The sequence below is a fragment of the Erinaceus europaeus genome, chromosome 10 (assembly GCF_950295315.1).
Source record: "Erinaceus europaeus chromosome 10, mEriEur2.1, whole genome shotgun sequence".
In the NCBI taxonomy this organism is placed as follows: Eukaryota; Metazoa; Chordata; class Mammalia; order Eulipotyphla; family Erinaceidae; genus Erinaceus; species Erinaceus europaeus.
This window is the reverse complement of record NC_080171.1, coordinates 117,431,617-117,455,211: the sequence shown is the minus strand read 5'-3', so window position 1 is coordinate 117,455,211 and position 23,595 is coordinate 117,431,617. Positions and strand designations below refer to the sequence as shown.

The window sequence follows — 23,595 nt, the reverse complement described above, 5'->3', positions numbered from 1 at the left end:
TTTCTGAGAACTTCCATCAGCTTTTTAAAGATCGATTTAGTGAACAAATTGAAACAAATCGTAATTCCTGTTTATCTTAGGGTTCTTAGTATGCCATAGTTGAATTATACAGATCACTTTACAGGCTATTCTTAGAGATTATAGTACTTTAGAATTTCATCCATGAAACTCACATATATTCCTGGGATAAATGTGGGAATTAAAAAATGAAAAAAAAAAAAAAAGGATGATTGTTTACGTACCTGATATAAGGCCACACAAAACAGAAACAGCACCATGTAGATGATTTTGTACATCACAATTTTACCCTCGAAGCTGACAAAGAAGAACATTCCTCCACAGACGTAGATCCAGTACTTAATGAACATGGCCACCACCAAGTTGCCTAGCACTTTCATAATGTCCTGGTCATCATCTTCCTCCATCTCTTCTTCTTCTTCTTCCTTCTTTCTCTCTTGCTTTTCTTCCTTAACTTCTCCCTCTTCATCTTTAGGCTCCTCCACTTCCACATGCATGCCTTGCTCATCATCTTCAAAACAGAAGACTGTTGTTACACTTGGCTGGTACCTTGACCAGAACCCTTGGGTCAGTGAAGATACATGTATTTTACTGACTGCTGTATGATTTGAAACATTTTAGGCTATCTTTCTAGAAAACAGAGTATTTGTAAAAAAAAAACCAAAAACCAAAAAACAAAAACAAGCAAACTAGTGTAGCCACAGACCCTTTGGAATTTAACTAAAATAAGCTTACTAGCTATCTACAAAATGGAGGACCCCCCCCCCAACTTTTCATCTGCACTATTCAGCCCTTAGGTCCATCATTGGTCAACAATTTGTTTGGCTTTGTATGTTAACTCTCTTTTCAGCCACCATGTTCCAGATGCTAGCAGGATGCCAACCAGACTTCCCCGGACAGACAACCCCACCAATGTGCCTCGGAGCTCTGTTTCCCCAGAGCCCTTCCCCACTAGGGAAAGAAAGAGACAGGCTGGGAGTATGGATCGACCTGTCAATGTCCATGTTCAGTGGGGAAGCAGTTACAGAAGCCAGACCTTCCACCTTCTGCATCCCACAATGACCTTGAGTCCATACTCCCAGAGGGATAAAGAATAGGAAAGCTATCAGGGGAGGGGATGAGTTCTGGTGGTGGGAACTGCGGAAGCTGCATCCCTCTTATTCTATGGTTTTGTCAATGTTTCCTTTTTATAAATAAAAAATTTAAAAAAAAAGAAAAGAGAACATTTGTAACTAACCATAATCTCTCTGAAAAATAGTTTATAAGAAATAAATGCAAATCTGACTTTCATACAGCCCCTTTTCATTTATGATATCCACTGACAGTTTTGACTTCTGCAGGATCCAGAACAATAGGTAAAAGAACACAAATAAAAACGATTGTATCATTTCAAAGTCTCACTGTTTCATAATGCTAGATAATCCAAGTTGTGTTTACCAACTATGACTGATATTAATAATCTTCATCCAGAAGAATTGCAGTTATTTTAAAGAACTAAAATTATAAGAATGGCACTTAATTTTTAATTTTTCATTTAAAAAGTAATGATAGCTTAACTACATTTAAATCTTAGTGTGCATCGGATTTAATGGCTTATTTGGTCTAATCCTAGAATATGTTTATATATAGAACTCATCTTTGTGTTACCAAGGTTCTACAACTTGAATAATTTATTGAAATAATCAGTAGATGCAACTGTGAGAATGCAAGAAAAGTAAGGGGGTCGGAATAATTGTGATCTCAAATTATTCTTTACATAATGTCATTGGTGAATTTATTTTTGTTGAGTGGAGACATCCAAAAAATGTCAAGATTTAACTTGACAGACTTTTATTGCTGAGATAGCATTCAATGACTAGGCCTAAATGAGAAACTATAAAAACTTAGGAGTTGGTCAGTGCTGATTTTTAAAAAAAATTTTTATATTTATTTATTTTCGTTTTGTTGCCCTTGTTGTTCTTCATTGTTATTGTAGTTGTTGTTGATGTCCTCATTGTAAGAGAGGACAGAGAGAAATGGAGAGAGGAGGGGAAGACAGAGAGGGGGAGAGAAGGAGAGACACCTGCAGATCTGCTTCACCGCCTGTGAAGTGACTCCCCTGCAGGTGGGGAGCCGGGGGCTTGAACCAGGATCCTTGTGCTTTGCGCCACCTGCACTTAACCCGCTGCGCTACCGCCCAACTCCCAGTGCTGAATTTTTCTTTATTATTACTCATTGTTAATGAATTAGTCCTAAATTCACCAGTCCAGCTTTTGTAAAAATTAACAGCTTCCTTTTCAAAGCAATGCTATTACTGGCCAAGAGATATACTGGCAAAAACTATATATCAAGTTAAGGAAAACTGTTATTCCTACAACAACCTTTATTATAATCATCAAACAAGTAAATGCAGAAAAACTTGAGTATAACTATTTTTTAAATATTTATTTATTCCCTTTTGTTGCCCTTGTTTTTTATTGTAGTTATTATTGTTGTTGTTATTGATGTTGTTGTTGGATAGGACAGAGAGAAATGGAGGGGAAGACAGGGAGAGAAAGATAGACACCTGCAAACCTGCTTCACCACCTGTGAAGTGACTCCTCTGCAGGTGGGGAGCCAGGGGCTGGAATTGGATCCTTCTGCCTTTCCTTGCACTTTGCGCCACCTATGCTTAATCCGCTGAGCTACCGTCACTCCTGAGGTAAAATCCTAGGTCTATTTCCTCCTTAACTTTAGGACAGATCCCATAAACCTAATACTCCTCTGGATACAAGTGACACTCAACAATTTATCAAGTGGGAGAATAGATCCCTCTCTCTACCATCACAGATCATATCCATCAAGAATGTCATCATAAGCCCTCTTGGAGGCTTCTTCCGGACTGTACGCTCACTATGAACTAGCAATGGTAGGGAGGGACTGCCGCACTTTGAAGGGAGGTTGGGCCATCCTACTCTGCCACTCCAGGAAGACTGATTCTGAAGTGAATGCAGCCTAGAATGTTCCCAGCTGTGATTATGGACTATTAGCTGAGTCTGAGAAGAACTTGGAGTTTGTACAGGCTCCAGTGCTAAATATGAATAGATACAGGCTCTGGGTTAGATCCTTGTGGTAAATAGTTAATTGCATTTACAAATTTTCTTCAAATTTGCAAGCAACTCCCTGCCTTAATCTTGCTTTCTACTTCTACTCTCCACTCACCATCCTCCCAGACAATATTTCTAGTCTATCCCCATGTTAGCTATCAAGCTCAAGCAAAGATTAGTAAGACATAGGCTCTTAGGAACATTCCTAAGATAGACTTCCTAATCTCCTTCCACCCTAAGGTCCCTACTTTAATTTGCTCCTACTTGTTGGTTCCTGTTTACTGAACATCTTGTCATGCTTTCCATCTTACTGCCTTTCAGCTACCAAGCTGCAGATGCTACTGTGATTCCATCCTGATTTCCCTGGGCAGAGGACCCCACCAATGTGTCCTGGAACCCCACCTCCCCAGAGCTCTACCCCACTAGGAAAGGTAGAAGCAGGTTGGGGTTTGGATTGACCTGACAAAGTTCAGGTCCAACAGAGCAGAAATTACAGAAGCCAGAACTCCCATCTTCTGCATCCCATAGAGAATTGTGGTCCATACTCGCAGAGGGATAATCGTTAGGGGAAGTAAACCAGATGACTTTGTACCCCCATTCCACCAGGACCCGACGTGCTTGTCATCAGGAATCTTGTTTTTAAACCACCAAGGGAAGGGAAATGAATCCGGAAAACACCAGAGGAAACCAGGCACTATTTCTCTTATCTGAGACAAGAGGAAAAAGGGAAAGAAACGCAAAAGTAATAGGTGTAGGGGGTGAACTAGGAAGGGAGTGAGGGCAGGATCACTGAAAAAATAGCAAATATATATGGGGGGGGATAGTTATAGTTATTGGTGACCTTGGGAGAACTACTGCATTTTCCAGTGGAGGGAATGGGACACAGAACTCTGGTGGTGCGAATTATATGGAATTATACCCCTATTATCCTGTAATTTTATAAATCACTAATAAAAATAAAATCTAAAAAATGCAGTGGTCTCTGATCAACTATGTGAGCAATAAACATATTTTACACCAAAGCATTAAGTTATAATATAATTAAGGAATAAGTTATTTTCATTTTATTTATATATAGTTCTAAAACTGTAGAGGTACTTATATCTTTATTTTTTATTTTTTTTGCCTCCAGGCTTATTGCTGAGGCTCAGTGCCTGAACCATGGAGTTCACTGCTCCTGGAAGCAATTTTTTCCCCCTTTTCTTGCCTTTGTTATTTCATCATTGCTGTGGTTATTATTATTGTTATTATTGATGTCATTGTTGTTGGATAGGACAGAGAGAAATGGAGAGAGGAGGGGATGATAGAGAGGGGGAGAGAAAGATAGACACCTAAGAACCTGCTTCACCACTTGTGAAGCGACTCCCCTGCAGGTGGGGAGCCGGGGGATGGAACCAGGATCCTTGCTCCAGTCATTGCGCTTCATGCCATGTGCATTTAACCCACTGGGCTATCACCTGACCCCTTCATTTTCTCTTTCATATTTTTTCTAAATAACTGGATATGAAGTTTAAAGATCTGAGTCAGTTTATTGGTTCTAATACTCAATGACAGTATGACCTTGGACAAAAGCATTTTATTTCTCTGAGCCTCCATTTCCTCTTCCTTGCAGTAGGAATCACTTTATGATAAATTAAATGATGTGATATTTTTAAAAAGTATGTTTTAAAGCTGACATAGATCATAGCCCTGTTACATGTCTCTCCAAGTTCCTGTTAGTCTTCTGTCTCTTCTGTGTCATAAAGACTCTGATATGTTCTTTCTCTCTTACACACAAATCTTCATTCACATTCTAAACACACTAGTTTACCTTTATCTTCATTTTCCTGACTTCCGATTTTGACCTCAGATAAAAGAGCTTCCTTTTCTCGAAGAGCTTTTTGCTCGGTGAGATGTTGCCTCAGTAGGAGCCAAAAAGTAATGGTAAACAGTATCTGTAAGTAGAGGATTAGCAAATCAAGGAAGAAACCACCACTGGAAGTGTAAACAGATTTCAAAGAATGAATGTTCTTTCCACATTTCAAAGGGATCACAATAAACTAACTCTTCAAGTTGAGAGTGAGTCAGCTACCCACTTGATTTGAACTAAAAGTCACTGACTGTTTACTCCTATTTCCTGAGGATTCACAAGCATATTGAGTGTCCAGAGCGCATTTAGCACCAGTAGTTCAGACTACTTCCATCTGGGTCAAAAATCAACCTTGGCCTTTGGTCTCCTGAGAGGGGCCAGTCCTTAACTTCCTGTCTTGACGGTGACACTAGCACCATTGAAACAGGAAAATATATTTCTTTAGTAACACTAGCTTCACTTTGCTATATGTTCCTTATTTTGAAAACTCCACAGACAAAAAAAAAAAAAAAAGAACACTTCATCCCAGAAATAGAACACCTTCACATCGCCACTCATCTCCCAAAGCTGAAGGAAGAATAGTTCTAAGTGCTCACATTTTCTTTAGAGCTATGAAAAAAACAAGAACCAAAACAAAACTCAAGGATTTATATTCTGTGGAGAATATAGAACCTGAAACATTTAGATACTAAGACATAGCTTACATACTATAAATTCACCATTCAAGGAGCATAGAACTGATGGGTTTTAGTATATTCACAGAATCATGCTACACAACTGTGATCAGTTTTTGAACATTTTAATGGCCTCGAAAGAAGCTTCACAGCAGTTACCTCCTTTCTCTCCACCTCAGTCCTACTCAACCATTAATCCTGTCTCTATGTTTCACTTACTGGAAACATTATATGTAAATTAAATTATACAATGTTTTCTTTTATAAGTTGATTTTTTCCCTCAGCATATTTTTGACATGTATCCATGCCATAGCATGTGTTACAGTAATCTCAGTAGTAAAGTGAGCTTTCTTTCCAGTTTAATGTATTTAAACTTCTGACAACAATATTTGAACGATAGTTGCAAAAGGGTGATGGCATCTATCTAACTTAAATATAGAGAATTTTGGAATAACTGGAAACAATAAAATGTGTTTTCCTGAAAAAGTGATCTAAAGGCCATATTTTCAAGGTAGTGGCTGATATGAACACCTGACCTTCTGAAGCAATGCTGTCAAAGTGGAATATGGAAATAAATGAGGAGTGAAATATTATAAACTGCCTGACAACAGAGACACGCAGCATATCCAGTAGAAGGAAACTTTCTCTATAAACCAAACATGCCTTATCGGTTTGACAAATTTATGCCTATCAAAGAAAACCTTCAAGAACTTGATTTTCTGCTAAACTTTTCTTGTTTCCTAACCTAACATCTACTGTACTGTAATTTAAACTAAAATAATAAAGACAATACTTTTTATACTAAAGGAAAAGGAAAAAAAATGTCTGTTTTTTATGTAGTTCTGGAGATGAAAGTCAGGGCCTCATGCAAAGAAAGGTCTATCCTCTGCTTGTTAAACTCTCGACAGGCTCTAAAACACAGTCATGGGCCCTTTGGAATATAACTAAAATAGGCCTACTAACTATCTGTAAAATGGAGACCCCCCCAACTCATTATCTGAAGTATTCCAGCCTTTAGGTTCATGATTAGTCAACAATTTGTTTGGCTCTATATGCTAACTCTTTTTTCAGCCATCAGGTTCCAGATGCTAACATGATGCCAACTGGACTTTCCTGGGCAGATGACACCACCAATGTGTCCTGGAGCCCCGCTTCCCCAGAGCCCCACCCCACAAGGGAAAGAGAGACAGGCTGGGAGTATGGATCAAACTGTCAACACCCATGTTCAGTGGGGAAGCAATTACAGAAGCCAGACCTTCTACCTTCTGCATCCCAGAATGACCTTAGGTCCATACTCCCAGAGGGACAAAGAATAGGAAAGCTATTAGGGGAGGGGATGGGATACAGAGTTCTTTCTGGTGGTGGGAATTATGCGAAGTTGTACCCCTCTTATCCCATGGTTTTGTCAGTGTTTCCTTTTTATAAATAAAAATTAAAAAAATGATAAAATCTAAAGTCCTGACTAACATATAAACAGTATAGATTACTTCTTATAGTGTCACACCTACTCATTTTTTTCACCATAGTGAGTCATTTTGCTAAGTTTTGCTTAAATAAATTATTATGATTATTGTGCCTATTTCAATGCTGTTTTTTAAAAATATTTTTATTATCTTTATTTATAAGATAGAGACAGCTAGAAATTAAAGGGAAGAGGAAAATAGAGCAGGCGAGAGAAAGACAGCTGCAGCCCTGCTTCACCATTTGTGAAGCTTTCCCCCCTGCAAGTGGAGACTGGGAGTGTGAACCCAGGTCCTTATGCATTGTAACATATGTGTTCAATCAGGCATGCCACCACTCAGCCTGCCCAAGATAATTCCTTTATTTTTAAGTATTTAATTTGATTTATTCATTTACTTATTATTGGATAGAGACAGCCAGAAACTGAGAGAACAGGGGAAACCGAGAGACACCTGCAGCCCTGCTTGACCACTTGTAAGGCTTTCCTCCTCCAAGTGGGGACCAGGGTCTAGAACTTTGGTCCTGTGTACTGTAACCTGAGCACTTAACCAGGTGTGCTACCACCTGGCCCCAATGCTCTGCTTTCTTGTTCACTTACTTTTGAGGCAAGTTCTCCTGGCTCTTTTTTTTCTAAAAATCCTGGAATTTTTTTAATTTCAGGAAGTTCAAAACTCCATATATATTGTAACACTAACAATAGATTTCCATAGACAACCATGAAAGGAGAGCTAATCATGGCGTATTTTCTCCTGTTACGAATCATCCAAAGAGTACAGGACCAGATCAGAAGCACGAAGGTCAGCCAGCTGTGATAGGTGATGCTCCAAGCCTTAAAGGAGAGAGGAAAAGAAAAAGGAGAACGGTTAATCAAATTTATAGTGCCCTGCACTTCAAAGTTAAGAGATACTTCAATGGGAAAAAAGTCAGTAATGTTCTACCTAGGGGACAGGAGAGATTTGTGGTCAATTCATGAAGAGTGATCCCTACCAGAAGCAGAAGGGGGCAAGAAAACAAAAAGACTATTTCTCTGAGAATACCATTGATTTTGAACCTCCTGTAGGGAGCAGAATCAAAGGAAAGGGGAGGTCTTGATTCCAAGATCGTTCCCATCTTTATCCTATTGTGGTTTAAAAGTAGCTGTAATGTAGAACAACAACGGTAGGGGCTGTCCACTCTTTGAAAGGAGGCTGGGTCAACCTACTCTGCCACTTGAGGAAGACAGGTCCTGAAATGAGTGCAGCCTAGAATGTTCCCAGCTGTGACCATCGACTGCAAGATCAGACTGACAGGGATACAGAGGCTACATAGGCTCCTGTGCTAAATGTGAATACATCTGGGCCCCAGCTCAAGCCCATGAGGTAAGCAATTAATGGTATTTATAGACTTTCTTCATATTTGGGAGACACTCTCTCCCCTAATCCAGGTTTCTAGACTTATTCTCAACTTTGACACCATCTTTCCAGACAATACTTTTAGCCCATCTGCGTGTTAGCTGTTGGGCTCAGACAAAAATTAGTAAAGTCATGGGCCCCTTAGAATATACCTAAAATAGACTTCCTAGCTTCTTCCAACATAGATACCTTTATTTCCATGTGGTCTAGTCTTACCTTTAGGTTCCTAATTATTAAACAATTTGTTATGCTTTGTATCTTACTGCTTTTCAGCCATCAAATTGCAGATGCTACCATGATGACATCCTCACTTCCCTGGACAAATGACCTCATCAATGTGTCCTTGAACCCCACCTCCCAAGAACCCTACCCCGAAAGGGAAAGATAGAAAGAAACAGGTTGGAGGTTTGCATCCACTGCCAATCTCCATGCTGAGGGGAGAAGCAATTACAGAAGCCAGACTTCCCACCTTCTGCATCCCATAAAGTATTTTGGTATATACTCCCAGAGAGATAAACAATAGGGAACTTTCCAGTGGAGGGGATGGGACACAGAACTCTGTGGGTGGGTGGGAATTGTATGGAATTATACCCCTCTTATCCTACAATCTTGATAATCATTATTAAATCACTAATGGAAATAAAATTAAATAAATAAAAGGAAAAAAGAAAAAAAAGTAGTTGTAAGTGCTCTCTTTCGAAACTAGCTTGGTGTCAGTCATTATATGAGAGTGATGATTAATGTTACCCTTAGCGGAGCTCAGGTGCACACCGTGTAGCTGTGGGAATCTCTAGGTTATATACACAATGCGATTCAGAGATCACTCTTTGTAGGCTATCCAAGAGAGATTCATTATAGAAGCTATTACTGAAGCCAGACCTTAGACCTTCTGCACCTCATGATGATACTGGGTCCAACCTCCCAGGATAAAGAATAGGAAAGCTTCCAATGGAGGGGATGTGATAGGGAACTCTGGTGGTGGGAACTGTGTGGAATTGTACCCCTCTTACCCTATGGTCTTGTCAGTATTTTTATTTTATAAATGAAAAAAAAAAAGAAATTAGAAAACTTACTTGGAAAAGTTGTATGTAAGATCTCTGGACATTACATAGAATCCAGATAATTGGAAAAGCAGCTTAAGGGACTGGGTGGTAGCTCAACTGTTAGGGCTCACATGGTACCGAGTGTAAAGATCCAGGTTCAATTTCCAGCCTCCACTTGCAGGGGCCAGTTTTATTAGTGGTAGAGCAGTTCTGCAGCTAATTTTCCTCTTTCTCCCCCCCAACCCCCCCTTTTGTCTCTATGTCTTTCACCCTCAATCAAAAAGAAAGAAAAATGGGAAAAGTGGACATTAGGAACAGTGGAGTCATGCAGGCACTGAAGCCCAGGCAATAACTCTGAAGCCAATAAATAAATAAATAAATAAATAAAAATGACAGACTGAGCTTCTGTAAGGGGTAGATATAAAGAGCCATCAAAACCTATAGAAAAATAATATATTTTGCTTCTATGATCAATAGTTTTGTTATAAGAGAAAATTCAGTATGTTTGTCATCTGAAATAAAAGTAGCTTATGTTAATTTTGAATATCTTTATTGCCATTTAAAAATGTTGCTTAAAATAAAAAACCTGGGAACAGTCTGATTTGAAAGGTAAACTTGAGAAGGATGTATCAATATTTTAAAGGAGATGGACTAGAGAAGGACATCATTTAGAGGCCAGGCAGTGGCACCCTTGGTTAAGCTCAGGGACCCAGGTTCAAGTCCTTGGTTCCCACTGCAGGGGGACAGCTTCACGAGTGGTTAAGAAGAGCTGCAGGTGTCTGTCTCTTTCCCTCTCTATCTTCTCCCTCTCAGTTTTTCTTTGTCTCAATAACAAATAAATAAAATACTTTTTTTTTTAAAAAAAGAGGACATCATTTAAAAATCTATAATATGTCAATAAAAGCCCCGTGCAAAATGAACATAGCCAATCATTAGCTGCCAAAATACTGGGGAGATTATGATATTGTCCTGACCATGAAAGGATGCTGGCACTTTGACTGGGGAGATTATGCATTTTATTTCTGCATTGCCTCATTGTTGCCTCTTCCACTTACCATCATAGCAATAAGGGCACAGATGTAACTTTGTTTCATGATAAACTGGAACACAGACACCATGGCGTGGACTTTAACACTTCTTTTACCCTCAAGGCTCCTTGCCTCTTCAAATTCAACTTTCTCCTCCTCTTCTTCCTCTTTCTTTTCTAGATGAAGACACAACTTAAATCATTATTTATGCAAATTGGTGACTTTCGTGTAGCTGCCCAAAGTGTTAAAAGTTCAGGTTTGGTTTTAGCACAGTCTTTTATTTAATAGTTCAGAGACTATTTACAAGCAATGAAGTTTTTAAAACTCACACTGAATCAATAGATTAGGATTTGTAAGTGTAACGGGAACCCAGCACTCAGAAAACACAGGAAGAAATTCCATTTGGCAAAGGTGGAGAAGGCTGCTTCTAAGATGACTACTAATGCCCACTTCCAGGTATCCATGCCTCTGGGTAGCCCTCTCCCCTCCCCTCGAGTGTGTGTGGGACCTTTGATGGACTGGGAACAAACAGCATTTGAGAAGAGTAAGAATGCCACTTTCCCAAGTTTAAGATCAAAAGACTGTGGTTTAGGCTGGGATAATTCTTTTCATTTTCTCCTTTATTTGTTTGAGCAAAGTTCGCACTGCATATTGTTGAAACTGTCCATTGAAGGGCTGCAGGTAATCAGAAACCATTATCTTAGACCAGCAGTTGTCAAGAGACTGACACTGTTGAATCACCACGAAAAATGGAATGGAAGCAGTGTCCTCAGGCAAGCCTTCCAATAAGCCCACAGCCCCTAGCGGCAGAGTGATTGCAACTTCCCATGAAATGCTGAGACAGAGAAATCCATCTAGTTCTCTACTCCTTAGCCTTAAAAGCCATGAAACTAAATTTTGTCTTCAAACAAATTTGGGGACTACCTAGTCATAAGTCCCTAGTACAAATATTGTTGAAAGGTATAGGAAAAAAACCCCTTCAAAACTAGCAAATCATGTTCCAGTGAGCTCACTGACTTAGTTTACTTTTTGTCATATTGAAGCAGGAAAAAGAAAGTCATATTGAAGTTGGGAAAATCAATTCAAAGTGGAAGAAAGAAAGCTCTGAGGAGCTGAGGTAACCTAGCAATGGGGAAGTACTGGCAGAGGTTAGAAAGAGGACTTCTCAACACCCTTCTACAATGGTCAGGAAAGTTATTAATTTTTGTTTGCCTTTTATTTTTAAAAACATACACTTCTTTATTTATACAGGATGACTGTGACTGAGCATTAGTACTACTAAGTACATGCGTTTCCAGGGGGGTGCCATCAGGGTGTATGAGTGAGAAATCCTAAGAACAGCGTGTCAGAAGAACCCTGAGCAAGCGGTGTAAGGAAAGAGCAAGATTGATGTAGCGACACTACAGATGAGACAGTTGTCAGCCATTCAGTAGAGGCAGGAGAGGGCATAGCAACTCTAGTCTTAGCTCCATACAACCACATCCCAGACGCCACTGTAGTTTCATGATCACTTTGCAGCTACCTACATGGACTTTTTTCCCCTCTTTTTTTTTTCCTTTTTCTCTCCTCCACTTCCCTCACCTCTTCCTCCTCTTCCCCTTCACTCTTCTCCCTTTTCCCCTTCACTCTTCTCCCTCTTCCCCTTCCTCCCCTCTTCTCCCCCCAATTTCCTCCTCTTCCCCCTCACCCCCTCTCTTCCCCCTCCTCTACCACTCATCTTCCTCCTCTTTCCCCACCTTTTCTTCCTCTTCCCCCTCCTATTCTCCATCTTCACCCTGTTTCTTCCCCTTATCCTCCCTCTTCCTTCTCTCCCCTTTTTCTTCCCCTTCCTCTTCCCCTCCTCTTCCCCCTCTCATGGACTTTTTGTTCTCCCTTAGTAAACTAAGCATGTATCAGTAGTTGGTGTGACCAGATGGATTGAATGTGGGGGCCTCTGGACTTCAAGCATGATATCCCTGTGTTCGCATATCAAGCTGTTTTCTGGACACCAAGCTGATATGATTAATTTTTATTTTTGGTTTTTCAAAGTTTGTTCCAATTATGCCATATAGTTATATAATGATAGGCCACATAGTTCATTTTTTTTCTTTTTTAATTTTTTTTTATTATCTTTATTTATTGGAGAGATTTTCAGAAATCGAGAGGGTAGGGGGAGATAGAGAGGGAGAGAGAAAGAGAGATACCTGCAGCCCTGTTTCACCACCCACAAAGCTTTCCCTCTGCAGGTATGGACTGGGGACTCAAATCTGGGTTCTTGTGTATTGTAACATATGCACTCAGCGAGGTAAACCACCACCTGGCCTCCAGACCACATATTTTGTATACAGTGATAGACCTAGCAGCAAGATGGGGCATAATACAGTCAGAATTCAAAAGAAGTGAGCTTCTCAATCAACCACAATGGAACATACCTCTACTAAAGAAGAGAAAAAAGATTCAAATTCAATGAAAAGAGCTGTCAATGTTAGGCACAAGAGGAAATTAGACCCTGGGTGTAATTACGTACACACAGAGCTGGCTCCTTACCTGAGCTGTCATCAGAAGGCTCCCAGCGGTACTGCGGGGTAGAATACAGGTCTGCCTTGGCGGGCCCATTCTCGATGGGGAGATTGGGATGGATGGTGTGATAGTCCACTGGATTACCATTCACCGTCACCAACAGGCCCTGGCAGGGAGCATGGGGCAAAAGCAGACCTGTGAAGCACTTGTGCTTTTCTTTTTTTTTTTTTTAAATTTATTTTATTTATTCCCTTTTGTTGCCCTTATTGTTTTATTGTTGTAGTTATTATTGTTGTTGTCGTTGTTGGATAGGACAGAGAGAAATGGAGAGAGGAGGGGAAGACAGAGAGGAGGAGAGAAAGACAGACACCTGCAGACCTGCTTCGCCGCCTGTGAAGCGACTCCCCTGCAGGTGGGGAGCCGGGGTTCGAACCGGGATCCTTATGCCGGTCCTTGTGCTTTGCGCCACCTGCACTTAACCCGCTGCGCTACAGCCCGACTCCCCACTTGTGCTTTTCATTAAGGCCAGAGCCTCCTTCCCTGTCTCTACACAGGTGCATCTCAACGTAAGGAGCTGATTTAACGAAGAGAGCAGTGTATCAGCAGTCCACTGGAGCAGGACGAATTGTTGTGCATAACATCTCCAGATCTGTTCACAGACTGAGTGAAGTAGAGTACAGATCTGACCTTGCTTGTCTCTGCAATGCACTCTGCTCTCTATACACAAAGGGCGAACTGTGCAAAAGGCATGCTAAGGCTTCCTGATTTGGTCTGATACCTCTGTAGTCTCAGGGATCTTGGCTGTCCTCCTCCCAGCTGTGTGGAAAGGCAGACAGTCCCCAGGCTGTGGGTAGGGACACTGGCCCTCCCAACCCTGCCCACATCCAGTGTGGTTCCTCTTAGAACTAATGCAACAGGTTCTGGCTTAGACGCAGAGTCCATGAAGAACCCCTGCCTAGTGCTGATGGCTCGCCAATTGCTTATTGTCACACTTTGCACTTCACACTCAGTTTCTTACCCCCCCATCTGACTTCATATTTCTGAGATATGCACACAAAGTACATAAGCACATTATTTATATACGCATGTGTGTCTCTACACACAAGACTTCATATTCAAGTCATATAAAAGGCATATCTGCAGAAGAAATACTTAAAAAAAAAACCTTTACAATTGTGGACTTTAAAAAAGATTTCTTTATTTAATAAGACAGAAAAAAAGAGAGAAAGAACTTCTCTGACCGTATGCTCTTCCAGGGGATCAAACTCAAGGCTTCAGGTTCAAAAAGCATGCAGTCTCCCACTGGGCCTCCTCCCCAGCAGCCACTGGGACTTTATGAAAGTTTAAATCTATTTTCTATATAGCGAGTTCGTGCAATATGAGCTAATATTTCAATAGCAATAAGCCAGATATAATCTCTGCAAAAGATTACCTAGAGATTCGTGGACATTTTAGAGAGATCATTAGACTATACTTAAAGGAGCTAATTCCATCTTGTCAATTTTACATCACTTAGGAGCATAAATAAATAATTCTAAAGATATACTAACATCAGATGGCTTGTATTCATCTTGGGTCATGGATAAAAGCTGCAAAAAGCAATGCAGGAGAGCATGTTAATATGTAAGCTGAAAGCATTGGTATGCTTATAAATACATACAGCAGAAGACATTACAGATATCCTTTCTCTTGAATTGCTTCACGCTAGTATATTAAGATCTCCATGCAAAATTTAAAGTGAGAGATAGTGGAACAGAATATTATGCCTTATTAGAAACATTTTCCAGCTTCTGGTATTAACTTTTACTTATACTCGCATAGTACACAATACTAAACAAATAAATGTGCTTTTTAAAGCATTTTGGTTTCAAAGAATGTTGGATTCTTTCCACACTCCTAGAATGTTCTGAGATATCAGATTTAGGCAAGTGTTTACTTTTCAAGAAGCAGGAGTTTCATAATAAGGAAAAATTCATTTGCTAGCTAGAAATCATAAAACTATACTTTTAATATAACTGTACATTTTACCTATATTGCTACCCAGGGGTTTGTGTTATCATAACAAAAGAGAAAATGCCAGCTGGGTAAAAGCAAGTTTTTAACAACGTTTATGAAAGCATTTCAAAGCTGTGGGTCTTTCTAAGACTTTAAGACTCCCCAGAGATTCATTACGCTTGCCATTGAAAAGTTTTGTGTTCTCCTCTGTTGACACCAGTTATTTTGCGAAGTGGGCAGAATGATGAAACACATAAAATGCAGCGAACGAGAAAAGGCTCTGGAAACCCTCATCCATCAGAGGGCGCTGTCTCCCCCTCAAGCTACCAGCCCTCCCTCCCCCCCTCAGTAGTTCATTCATTTTTCTGCTCTGTAGCAGCTATGCTCAGAATAAGACCATGACTCATCAAGAAATTCACCCGTCAACAACTATCTCAGACAACCTCCTACTGGAGTCTCTAATATGCTGAGGAGCACGTTCCCACCCAACAAATAAAAAGCCTTTGCTTTACAACACTGTAAATAAACTATTTTAATAAGTCAACGTAACCGGACTGAGTGAAGCTCTACTGGCCAATAAATGATGGAATGATTTAATGGATTCCCTGTGACTTGCATTTCCTTGTCAAGCCCTATGGTGGGCTCCGACAGTTTTAGATTTCTTTTAGTTGTCGAGTAATTACGGGGTGACTGGCTGTCTTGTAACTGAAAATAGGTTCTGTAATGTATTTCAACACTGAGACTGCTAGAGCCTGGTGTGATTGTTTGACAAATTTTGTGGTTTTATTTACATATGAAACTACTCAAAATTTAGTTGTTATTCTCTTTATTTATTGGGTAGAAACAGCCAGAAATCGAGAGGGGAGGGAGTGATAGACAGGGAGAGAGACACTTGCAACACTGCTTCACCACTCAAAGCTTTCCCCCTGCAGGTGGGGAGCGGAAGGAGGGCTCAAACCCAGGTCCTTGAGCATTGCAACATGTGTGCTCAACCAGGTGCACTACCTCCTGGCCCCATGAAACTATTCAAAATTAAGAACTTTTTTTTTTTTGTATTAAGAACCTTCTGTGGAAAATATTGAATAAAAGAGTCCCCTAGAAGGTCTGATCGAGTTTATGATTTTTTCTTTGAAGACATTGGGTTACCCTCTCTGGTATACTAAGCCTTCAAAACCTAGCCATCTCTAGAAACTAGGAACAACCTCACTGGTGGATGGCATTCTGTGGGTCACATTCAGCAATATCACACAAAAATAGCAACAGAAGTTAAGAAGTGGGAAATGCTTCCCTGGACTCCTTACTTTTCTCTCATCTGTTGGATAGTGGGTGGCATACCACAAGCTCCGCCTCCTCTCAGCAGTGATTTGGATGGGGCTACAGGCCAGCACTCTGTCCTCTTCCTTGGTGCCCTCATCTTGCACCTGAGACAGAGAATAACCCACAGGACCGGCTCTGTTTCCCAGAGACACTCGCTCAATAGCCTAGATGACCAAGGAAAAGCTTTTCATCTTTGCCTCAACATGGTTCTTTAAGTTAATATACAACATATGATCTTTCATCTAGACACTTAAAAAAAAAAGCCAGGGAAATGACAAATGCATTTCTCTATAAATGCTTCTTGGTTTCTACTAAATCTTATAAGTTATAGGAAGATGATCTAATATTAATGTCCATGATATTTTAGTGTGCATTCTAAATTTCTCTGGGAAAAAGCTGTTCAATTGCTCTTAAAAGTTTTTTTTTAAAGTGTACTGGGTTCTTAGGGCTATAACACAGTCTCCTACACATTGCCTCTCTGCCTCAGAAATTATGGAGAGGAATCAGAGCACCTGGGAAGCTTATTAACTAGAAGGCTTTACAGTAATCACCATCACTTGGAAGACACTCTCAGGATATATACTTCATTTCTCTCGTACATGACATTATTTATTTAGATACAAAGTCATTTCACTTCATGTGTTTGTGGAGGAAAGAGATAACCTAAAAGAACTTAGGAAAACATTGGAAAAATTCTAAGAAAAAAGTCATTTGTATTCCTTATGATCCCATAAAGTCATTGGAGGGTCTAAGGGCGGGGGGCGGGGATGATGTTTTAAGTAAACCTGAGGGTAAGTATCCTCTGTGGCTTGTTGGCCTGTGTTTGAAAAACATACTTCATTGCAGGAAGGGAAATAGCATAGAGTCCCCATCTGCAGGTGGTCCTTCTTCCAGGAGTAGACAGAGGCACATATGTCACCCCATTTCACCACTGTCTGATCTGGGCCTATCTTCTCTATTTACCTGGAACTGTTTTTTCTCTTGTTGAAAGTACAGCTTTTTAATTTTTAAATTATCTTTATTAACTTATTGGATAGAGACAGGCAAAAGTCAAGAGGGAAGGGGGTGATTGAGAAGGAGAGGGACAGAGAGACACCTGCAACACTGCTTTTTACCACTTGGAAAGCTTTTCTTTGCAGGTGCGGTCTGGGGGGCTCGAACCCAGGTCCTTTAGCATTGTAACATGTGCACTCCACCAGGTGCACCACCAGGTATAGTCTGTATCACTAATAGTCTCATCTTACTGTGTCAACATTCTGCTCTCACCTCTCCAGTTAGTATTTGAAATGACAGGGTTTCAGAATACTTATAGATTATCTGAATGGATGAAAGAATGAATGGTTGTGTAGATATAGTCTGTGGGTGTGAAGACATAGAAGGGGAAGTAGTCCCTAAGCTAGAAGTGAAATGGGAAGAGGTTTGACTAGATCACAGAGACTTCAGCATCAACTGGATCACTGAAACTGACTCCCAACATGTGACAACTCCTCTGTAGAGAGGTGAATGAAAGAAAGGTGTGATCACCTAGGCCTATACCATAGGCTCCATGATGTACCAATAAGCTACTGATAGCTGAGTGTACAGTCATGAAGAAGAGGTAGTAAAAGAAGACTCAAAAGTTTTTATCTCTGAAAAGAGGGAGACAAACTCACACAGCAACTCTGAGTCCTACCCAAATCCTTGCTGCTGGTAGCTGCTGGTAGCTGCACAGGGAATAGGTCAGTTGGACCTGAAGACTGTCTTGATCCTAGAGTAGCAGGGTTTCAGGAGACTGCTAGCTTATCTCTTTAGTGTCCTCAGAAGACTGAGGTCTGAGAAGGTTTAGGGAATTCTAGGGGCTGTGATAACAGATGCTTAGTCACTAAAACCCTTGGTTTGCTGTCAAACATAGATTTGAAATTGATTTCTAGTGTTTACTGAATGTTTATCTCTTTGACTTCACTTCCTGGTTTCCAAGATGAATCCCTTACCTGTTGTTGAGAATAGTCAGTTTCAGTTGAGAAATGGTTAAAGTGTGTGAACAGCCTAGTCCATGGTAAAAAAAAAAAAAAAGACTCCTTCATTCTTACCACTTCCTACTCTTGACAGCACATTAAGATATTATCAAAAGGCAGTTTTGTTCCAATAGTATTTGTATTCACTTATTACTCTTTGCAGAATGAAAGTACTACAACCAAGGCACCATTGTTCTTTTGGAATATAGTCTTGGTTAGGAATGAACCATTTCACCTGGAGTTTCTAGGCTACTTTGCAGATAAGATTATGAAAACTTTTTTATCCTTACAATGGGTTCCTGCAGCCAGATGCGGATCAGAGTTGCTAGAGTATAGTACATCACCAGCAAGAGGATGGGGTTGGCATGATGATACCATGACAGGTCTGGGTTTGCTATGATCTTCCAAGTGCTGGAACAGTCTGTTTGAATTACTGATTTAATCCCAAATAACCTGTTGAAAAATCAAGGACCAACATTAAAGATACAATGTGCATATATACCATGTAGGGAAGAAAAAATCTTGTTTATCATATTAATGAGATGTTTTTAGGTTAATTATTTCTGCTCTGGATGTTATTATTATTATTATTATTATTAAGGAATTTATTAATTTATTCATGAGAAAGAAGGAGAGAAAACCAGACATCACTCTGGTACATGTGCTGCCTGGGATTGACCTCAGGACCTCATGGTTGAGAATCCAATGCTTTATCCACTGCACTACCTCCTGGACCACAATATTATTATTATTATTAAAATATTTATTTTATTTATTTATTCCCTTTTGTTGCCCTTGTTGTTTTATTGTTGTAGTTATTATTGTTGTTGTTGTTGTTGGATAGGACAGAGAGAAATGGAGAGAGGAGGGGAAGACAGAGAGGAGGAGAGAAAGATAGACACCTGCAGACCTGCTTCACCGCCTGTGAAGCTACTCCCCTGCAGGTGGGGAGCCGGGGTTCGAACCGGGATCCTTATGCCGGTCCTTGTGCTTTGCGCCACCTGCGCTTAACCCGCTGCGCTACCGCCCGACTCCCTATTATTATTATTTTTTTACTCTTGTGCACATACATTTAAAAATGTCATATATGGGAGTCGGGCGGTAGCGCAGCGGGTTAAGCACAGGTGGTGCAAAGTGCAAGGACCAGCATGAGGATCCTGGCTGGAGCCCCCAGCTCCCCCTCTGCAGGTGGTGAAGCAGGTCTGCAGGTGTCTATCTTTCTCTCCCCCTCTCTGTCTTCCCCTCCTCTCTCCATTTCTCTTTGTCCTATCCAACAATGACAACATCAACAACAACAATAATAACTATAACAATAAAACAACAAGGGCAACAAAAGAAAATAAATATTTAAAAAATGACATATATGTATTAATGTATAAACATGTATACTGTAGACACATCCTTAAATCATATGCAAGCATGCTTGTGTATATACAATTAATACCAGATGCATTAGTTCAAAAATATAGCTAATACTAAATGTTTGCCCACACATTAGAAATTTGTGCTTTCATTGTCAATCAGACCTTTTAAATCCTGCATTATTAAAATGCGGTAACATGTCACTAAGTCCAGCTTAATGAGCACAAATTTGTTTTTTGGCAGGAATTAGCATTAGCTACTCAGTTAGTGTAGACACTACTGGGAAAATATTGAAATTGGATACAGTTCTAAGATTCAACCATATAAGCCCACTACTATATGCTAGAGCGTTTGCAAGATATATTTCTTTCAAGTACTATGTAAGGGTAATTTAATGTCTTTATAAGCTTCATAATTGGTTGTTTACTTTAAAATATAACTTTATAAGGCTTATTAAATTTGAATGGCTTGTTTTTACATTGATATTTACTATGTAATGATCAAATATCTGAGGTTATAATAGGAAATTATGTAAATATAACTCATTTAGAAATTCATTTTCTTAAGTAACGATTTTATTAAGTAAATCTCTGTTTCACATGCCAACTCTCATATCTTTCTATGCTTTTAGGTTAATTATGGTTGAGAATCCAATGCTTTATCCACTGCACTACCTCCCGGACCACAATATTATTATTATTTTTTTACTCTTGTGCACATACATTTAAAAATGTCATATATGGGAGTCGGGTGGTAGCGCAGCGGGTTAAGAGCTTGTATCTTTTACATGTGAATCTTCTTTAACTGTTACATGACATGTTGACTCGGTTATAACACTGTCCATGTCTTTCATTCACAAAACTTTCCAGTTATTGGTGTCTCTTATCGTAAAGCAAGTGCAATAGTAGTGAATTTTAAAGTAAGGTAAATAGAAACTAAACTTTATTCAATTAAAATATAATTTTAATATGCATTAGTTTTAAAAACTTAAAAGAAACTTTACTAGGGGTTTAATGAGTCACATTACAGTTATTGGTACATAGCTACAAATTTCCATCTCCTTATGATAAGTATCTAAAGAATATTCTTTACCCTCAAGGTAGACCCTTTCCACCATGATGCCATGATGCCCAGGGCCTCCAAGCTGTCCCCACCCAGACTTCACCCTTCAACTCTTTCTACAGAGTCGTCCTACCTTTTCTTCCCCCGATTCCTTTGCTTTGGTGCAATACACCAGACTCAATACAGTTTTGCTTTGTGTTTTTTCCTTTCTGTCCTTGTTTCTTAAGGTCCACCTATGAGTGAGATTAGCTGGTATTCATCCTTCTCATTTTGGCTTACTACATCTGCTTATGTTTTAATATTTAAAGTTTATAAAATATAAAATAAACTATTTATAATAGAACTTAATTTTTATTTCCTCCCAATGGAAATTAAAACACTTATCAAAAGATAGTGCTCACAGTGGTACAATTCACAATAGTCAAAAATTGGAAGTAACCCAGTTGTCCAAGGACAGATGAGTGGCTAAAAACAGTGTGGTCTAAATACACAACAAAATACTACTAAGCTCTAAGCTTGTAAAAATGATGGAAGTCATCCCCTTTGCTTCACATTGGTTGGAAAAGATTAAAAAATGAGACTGGTAGTTTCTATCTCTGCTGCTGCATAAAAATGGAGATGCATTAAGTGCACAGAACTAAAAGCATTTAGACTTAGCTAAGTCTCTGGGTGAAGCTAACTTTCTGCCACCAAATCTCTCTTTTTGCCTCACACTGGGTACCCAAACTAAAATGATTTCATCAAATACCAGTTTACCTATCATGTCACATCAGAAAGTTCGTCCAGGTTTTTGCAGTTGTTTGTAAACTGAAGTCTACACCTCATCAGACTGTGTGTCTTCCTTTATGCAAACACTAAATCCAAAGAAGAGGATATCCAGAAATCACCCCCATTCACTGTTGCAGCAAAATCAATAAAATACCTAGGAATAAAGCTGACCAAAGAGTGAAAGACTTGTGTACTGAAAACTGTGAGTCACTATTCAAGGAAATAGAAAATGATACCAAGAAATGGAAAGACATCCCACGCTCATGGATTGGAAGAATTAATATCATCAAAATGAATGTTCTCCCCAGAGTCATATACAAATTTAATGCAATACCCATCAAAGTTCCACCAAGCTTCTTTAAGAGAATAGAACAAAAACTACAATCACTTATCTGGAACCAGAAAACACCTAGAATCGCCAAAACAATCTTGAGGAAAAGAAACAGAAATGAAGGCATCATACTCCCAGATCTCAGACTATATTATAAGGCCATCATCATCAAAACAGCTTGGTACTGGAACAAAAATAGGCACACAGACCAGTGGAACAGAATTGAAAGCCCAGAACTAAACCCCCACACCTATGGACATCTAATCTTTGGGGTCCAAAGTATTAAATGGAGGAAGGAAGCTCTCTTCGATAAATGGTGCTGGGAAAACAGGGTTTAAACATGCAGAAGAATGAAACTGAACCACTTTATCTTACCAGAAACAAAAATCAACTCCAAATGGATCAAGGACCTGGATGTTAGACCAGAAAGTATCAAATACTAAGAGGAAAACATTGGTGGAACACTTTCCCACCTAAACCTCAAGGACATCTTTGATGATACAAACCCAATTGCAAGGAAGACTAAAGCAGAAACAAACCAATGGGACTAAATCAAATTGAAAAGTTTCTGCACAGCCAAAGAAACTACCACACAAACAAAGAGACCCCTCACAGAATAGGAAAAGATCTTCACATGCCATACATCAGACAAGAGACTAATAACCAAAATATACAAAGAGCTCAGCAAATGTAGCAACAAAAAAGCAAATGACCCCATCCAAAAATGGGCTAAGGATATGAACAGAATGTTCACTACAGAAGAGATCCAAAAGGCTAAAAAACACATGAAAAATTGCTCCAGGTCTCTGATTGTCAGAGAAATGCAAATAAAGACAACACTGAGATACCACCTCACCCCTGTGAGAATGACATACATCAAAAAGGACAGCAGCAACAAATGCTGGAGAGGCTGTGGGGAACCCTTCTGCACTGCTGGTGGGAATGTAAATTGGTCCAACTTCTGTGGAGAGCTGTCTGGAGAACTCTCACAAGGCTAGTCATGTTCCTTCCATATGACCCAGTAATTCCTCTCCTGGGGATATACCCCAAGGACTCCATCACACCCAACCAAAAAGATATGTGTACACCTATGTTCATAGCAGCACAATTCATAATAGCTAAAACCTGGAAGCAACCCAGGTGCCCAACAACAGATGAGTGGTTGAGAAAGCTGTGGTATATATACACAATGGAATACTACACAGCTATTAAGAACAATGAACCCACCTTCTCTGACCCATCTTGGATGGAGCTAGAAGGAATTATGATAAGTGAGCTAAGTCAGAAAGATAAAGACGAGCATGGGATGATTCCACTCAGAAACAGAAATTGAGAAAGAAGAACAGAATGGAAAACTCAAAGCAGGATTTGACTGAATTTGGAGTAGGGCACCAAAGTAAAAACCCTAGGTTGAGGGTGAGGGTGGATGTTTGGCTTTACGGGGTGGGGAGGGGGGGAGAATGGAATGGACACAGTCTTGGTGGTGGGAATGGTGCTTATGTACACTCGTATTAATTTGTAGTCACATAAGTCACTATTCAATTAATATGAGAGGGGAAAAATTGAAAAAAAAAAAGACTGTGTTTCATCAAAATATCACTCCACTTGCTGGTGGTAACATGACTCTTACAAATCAATTCTGTGCATTTTTACATGAAGGCTGGAGAATCAGTACTGGGCATCACACTACAAGTGTCCAGACTTGCAAACATTGGTTGATGTAGTAATGTCGCAGATT

At 39.7% G+C, this 23,595-nt stretch overlaps 1 protein-coding gene across 9 annotated transcripts in view; it reads right to left on the bottom strand.

Annotated features, from left to right (window-relative positions):
• PIEZO2 (piezo type mechanosensitive ion channel component 2) overlaps positions 1 to 23,595 on the bottom strand; it is a 414,090-nt gene that overhangs the window by 105,244 nt on the left and 285,251 nt on the right. For all 9 annotated transcript variants that reach the window (XM_060200656.1, XM_060200658.1, XM_060200657.1 and 6 more), the window contains exons 8-15: positions 18,625 to 18,787; positions 16,325 to 16,444; positions 14,579 to 14,617; positions 13,056 to 13,194; positions 10,557 to 10,705; positions 7,666 to 7,896; positions 4,894 to 5,017; positions 243 to 529 (exon numbers count right to left, since the gene is read on the bottom strand). In XM_060200656.1, coding sequence (XP_060056639.1) covers positions 243 to 529; positions 4,894 to 5,017; positions 7,666 to 7,896; positions 10,557 to 10,705; positions 13,056 to 13,194; positions 14,579 to 14,617; positions 16,325 to 16,444; positions 18,625 to 18,787 — 1,252 coding nt within the window. The remainder of the gene's footprint in view (positions 1 to 242; positions 530 to 4,893; positions 5,018 to 7,665; positions 7,897 to 10,556; positions 10,706 to 13,055; positions 13,195 to 14,578; positions 14,618 to 16,324; positions 16,445 to 18,624; positions 18,788 to 23,595) is intronic.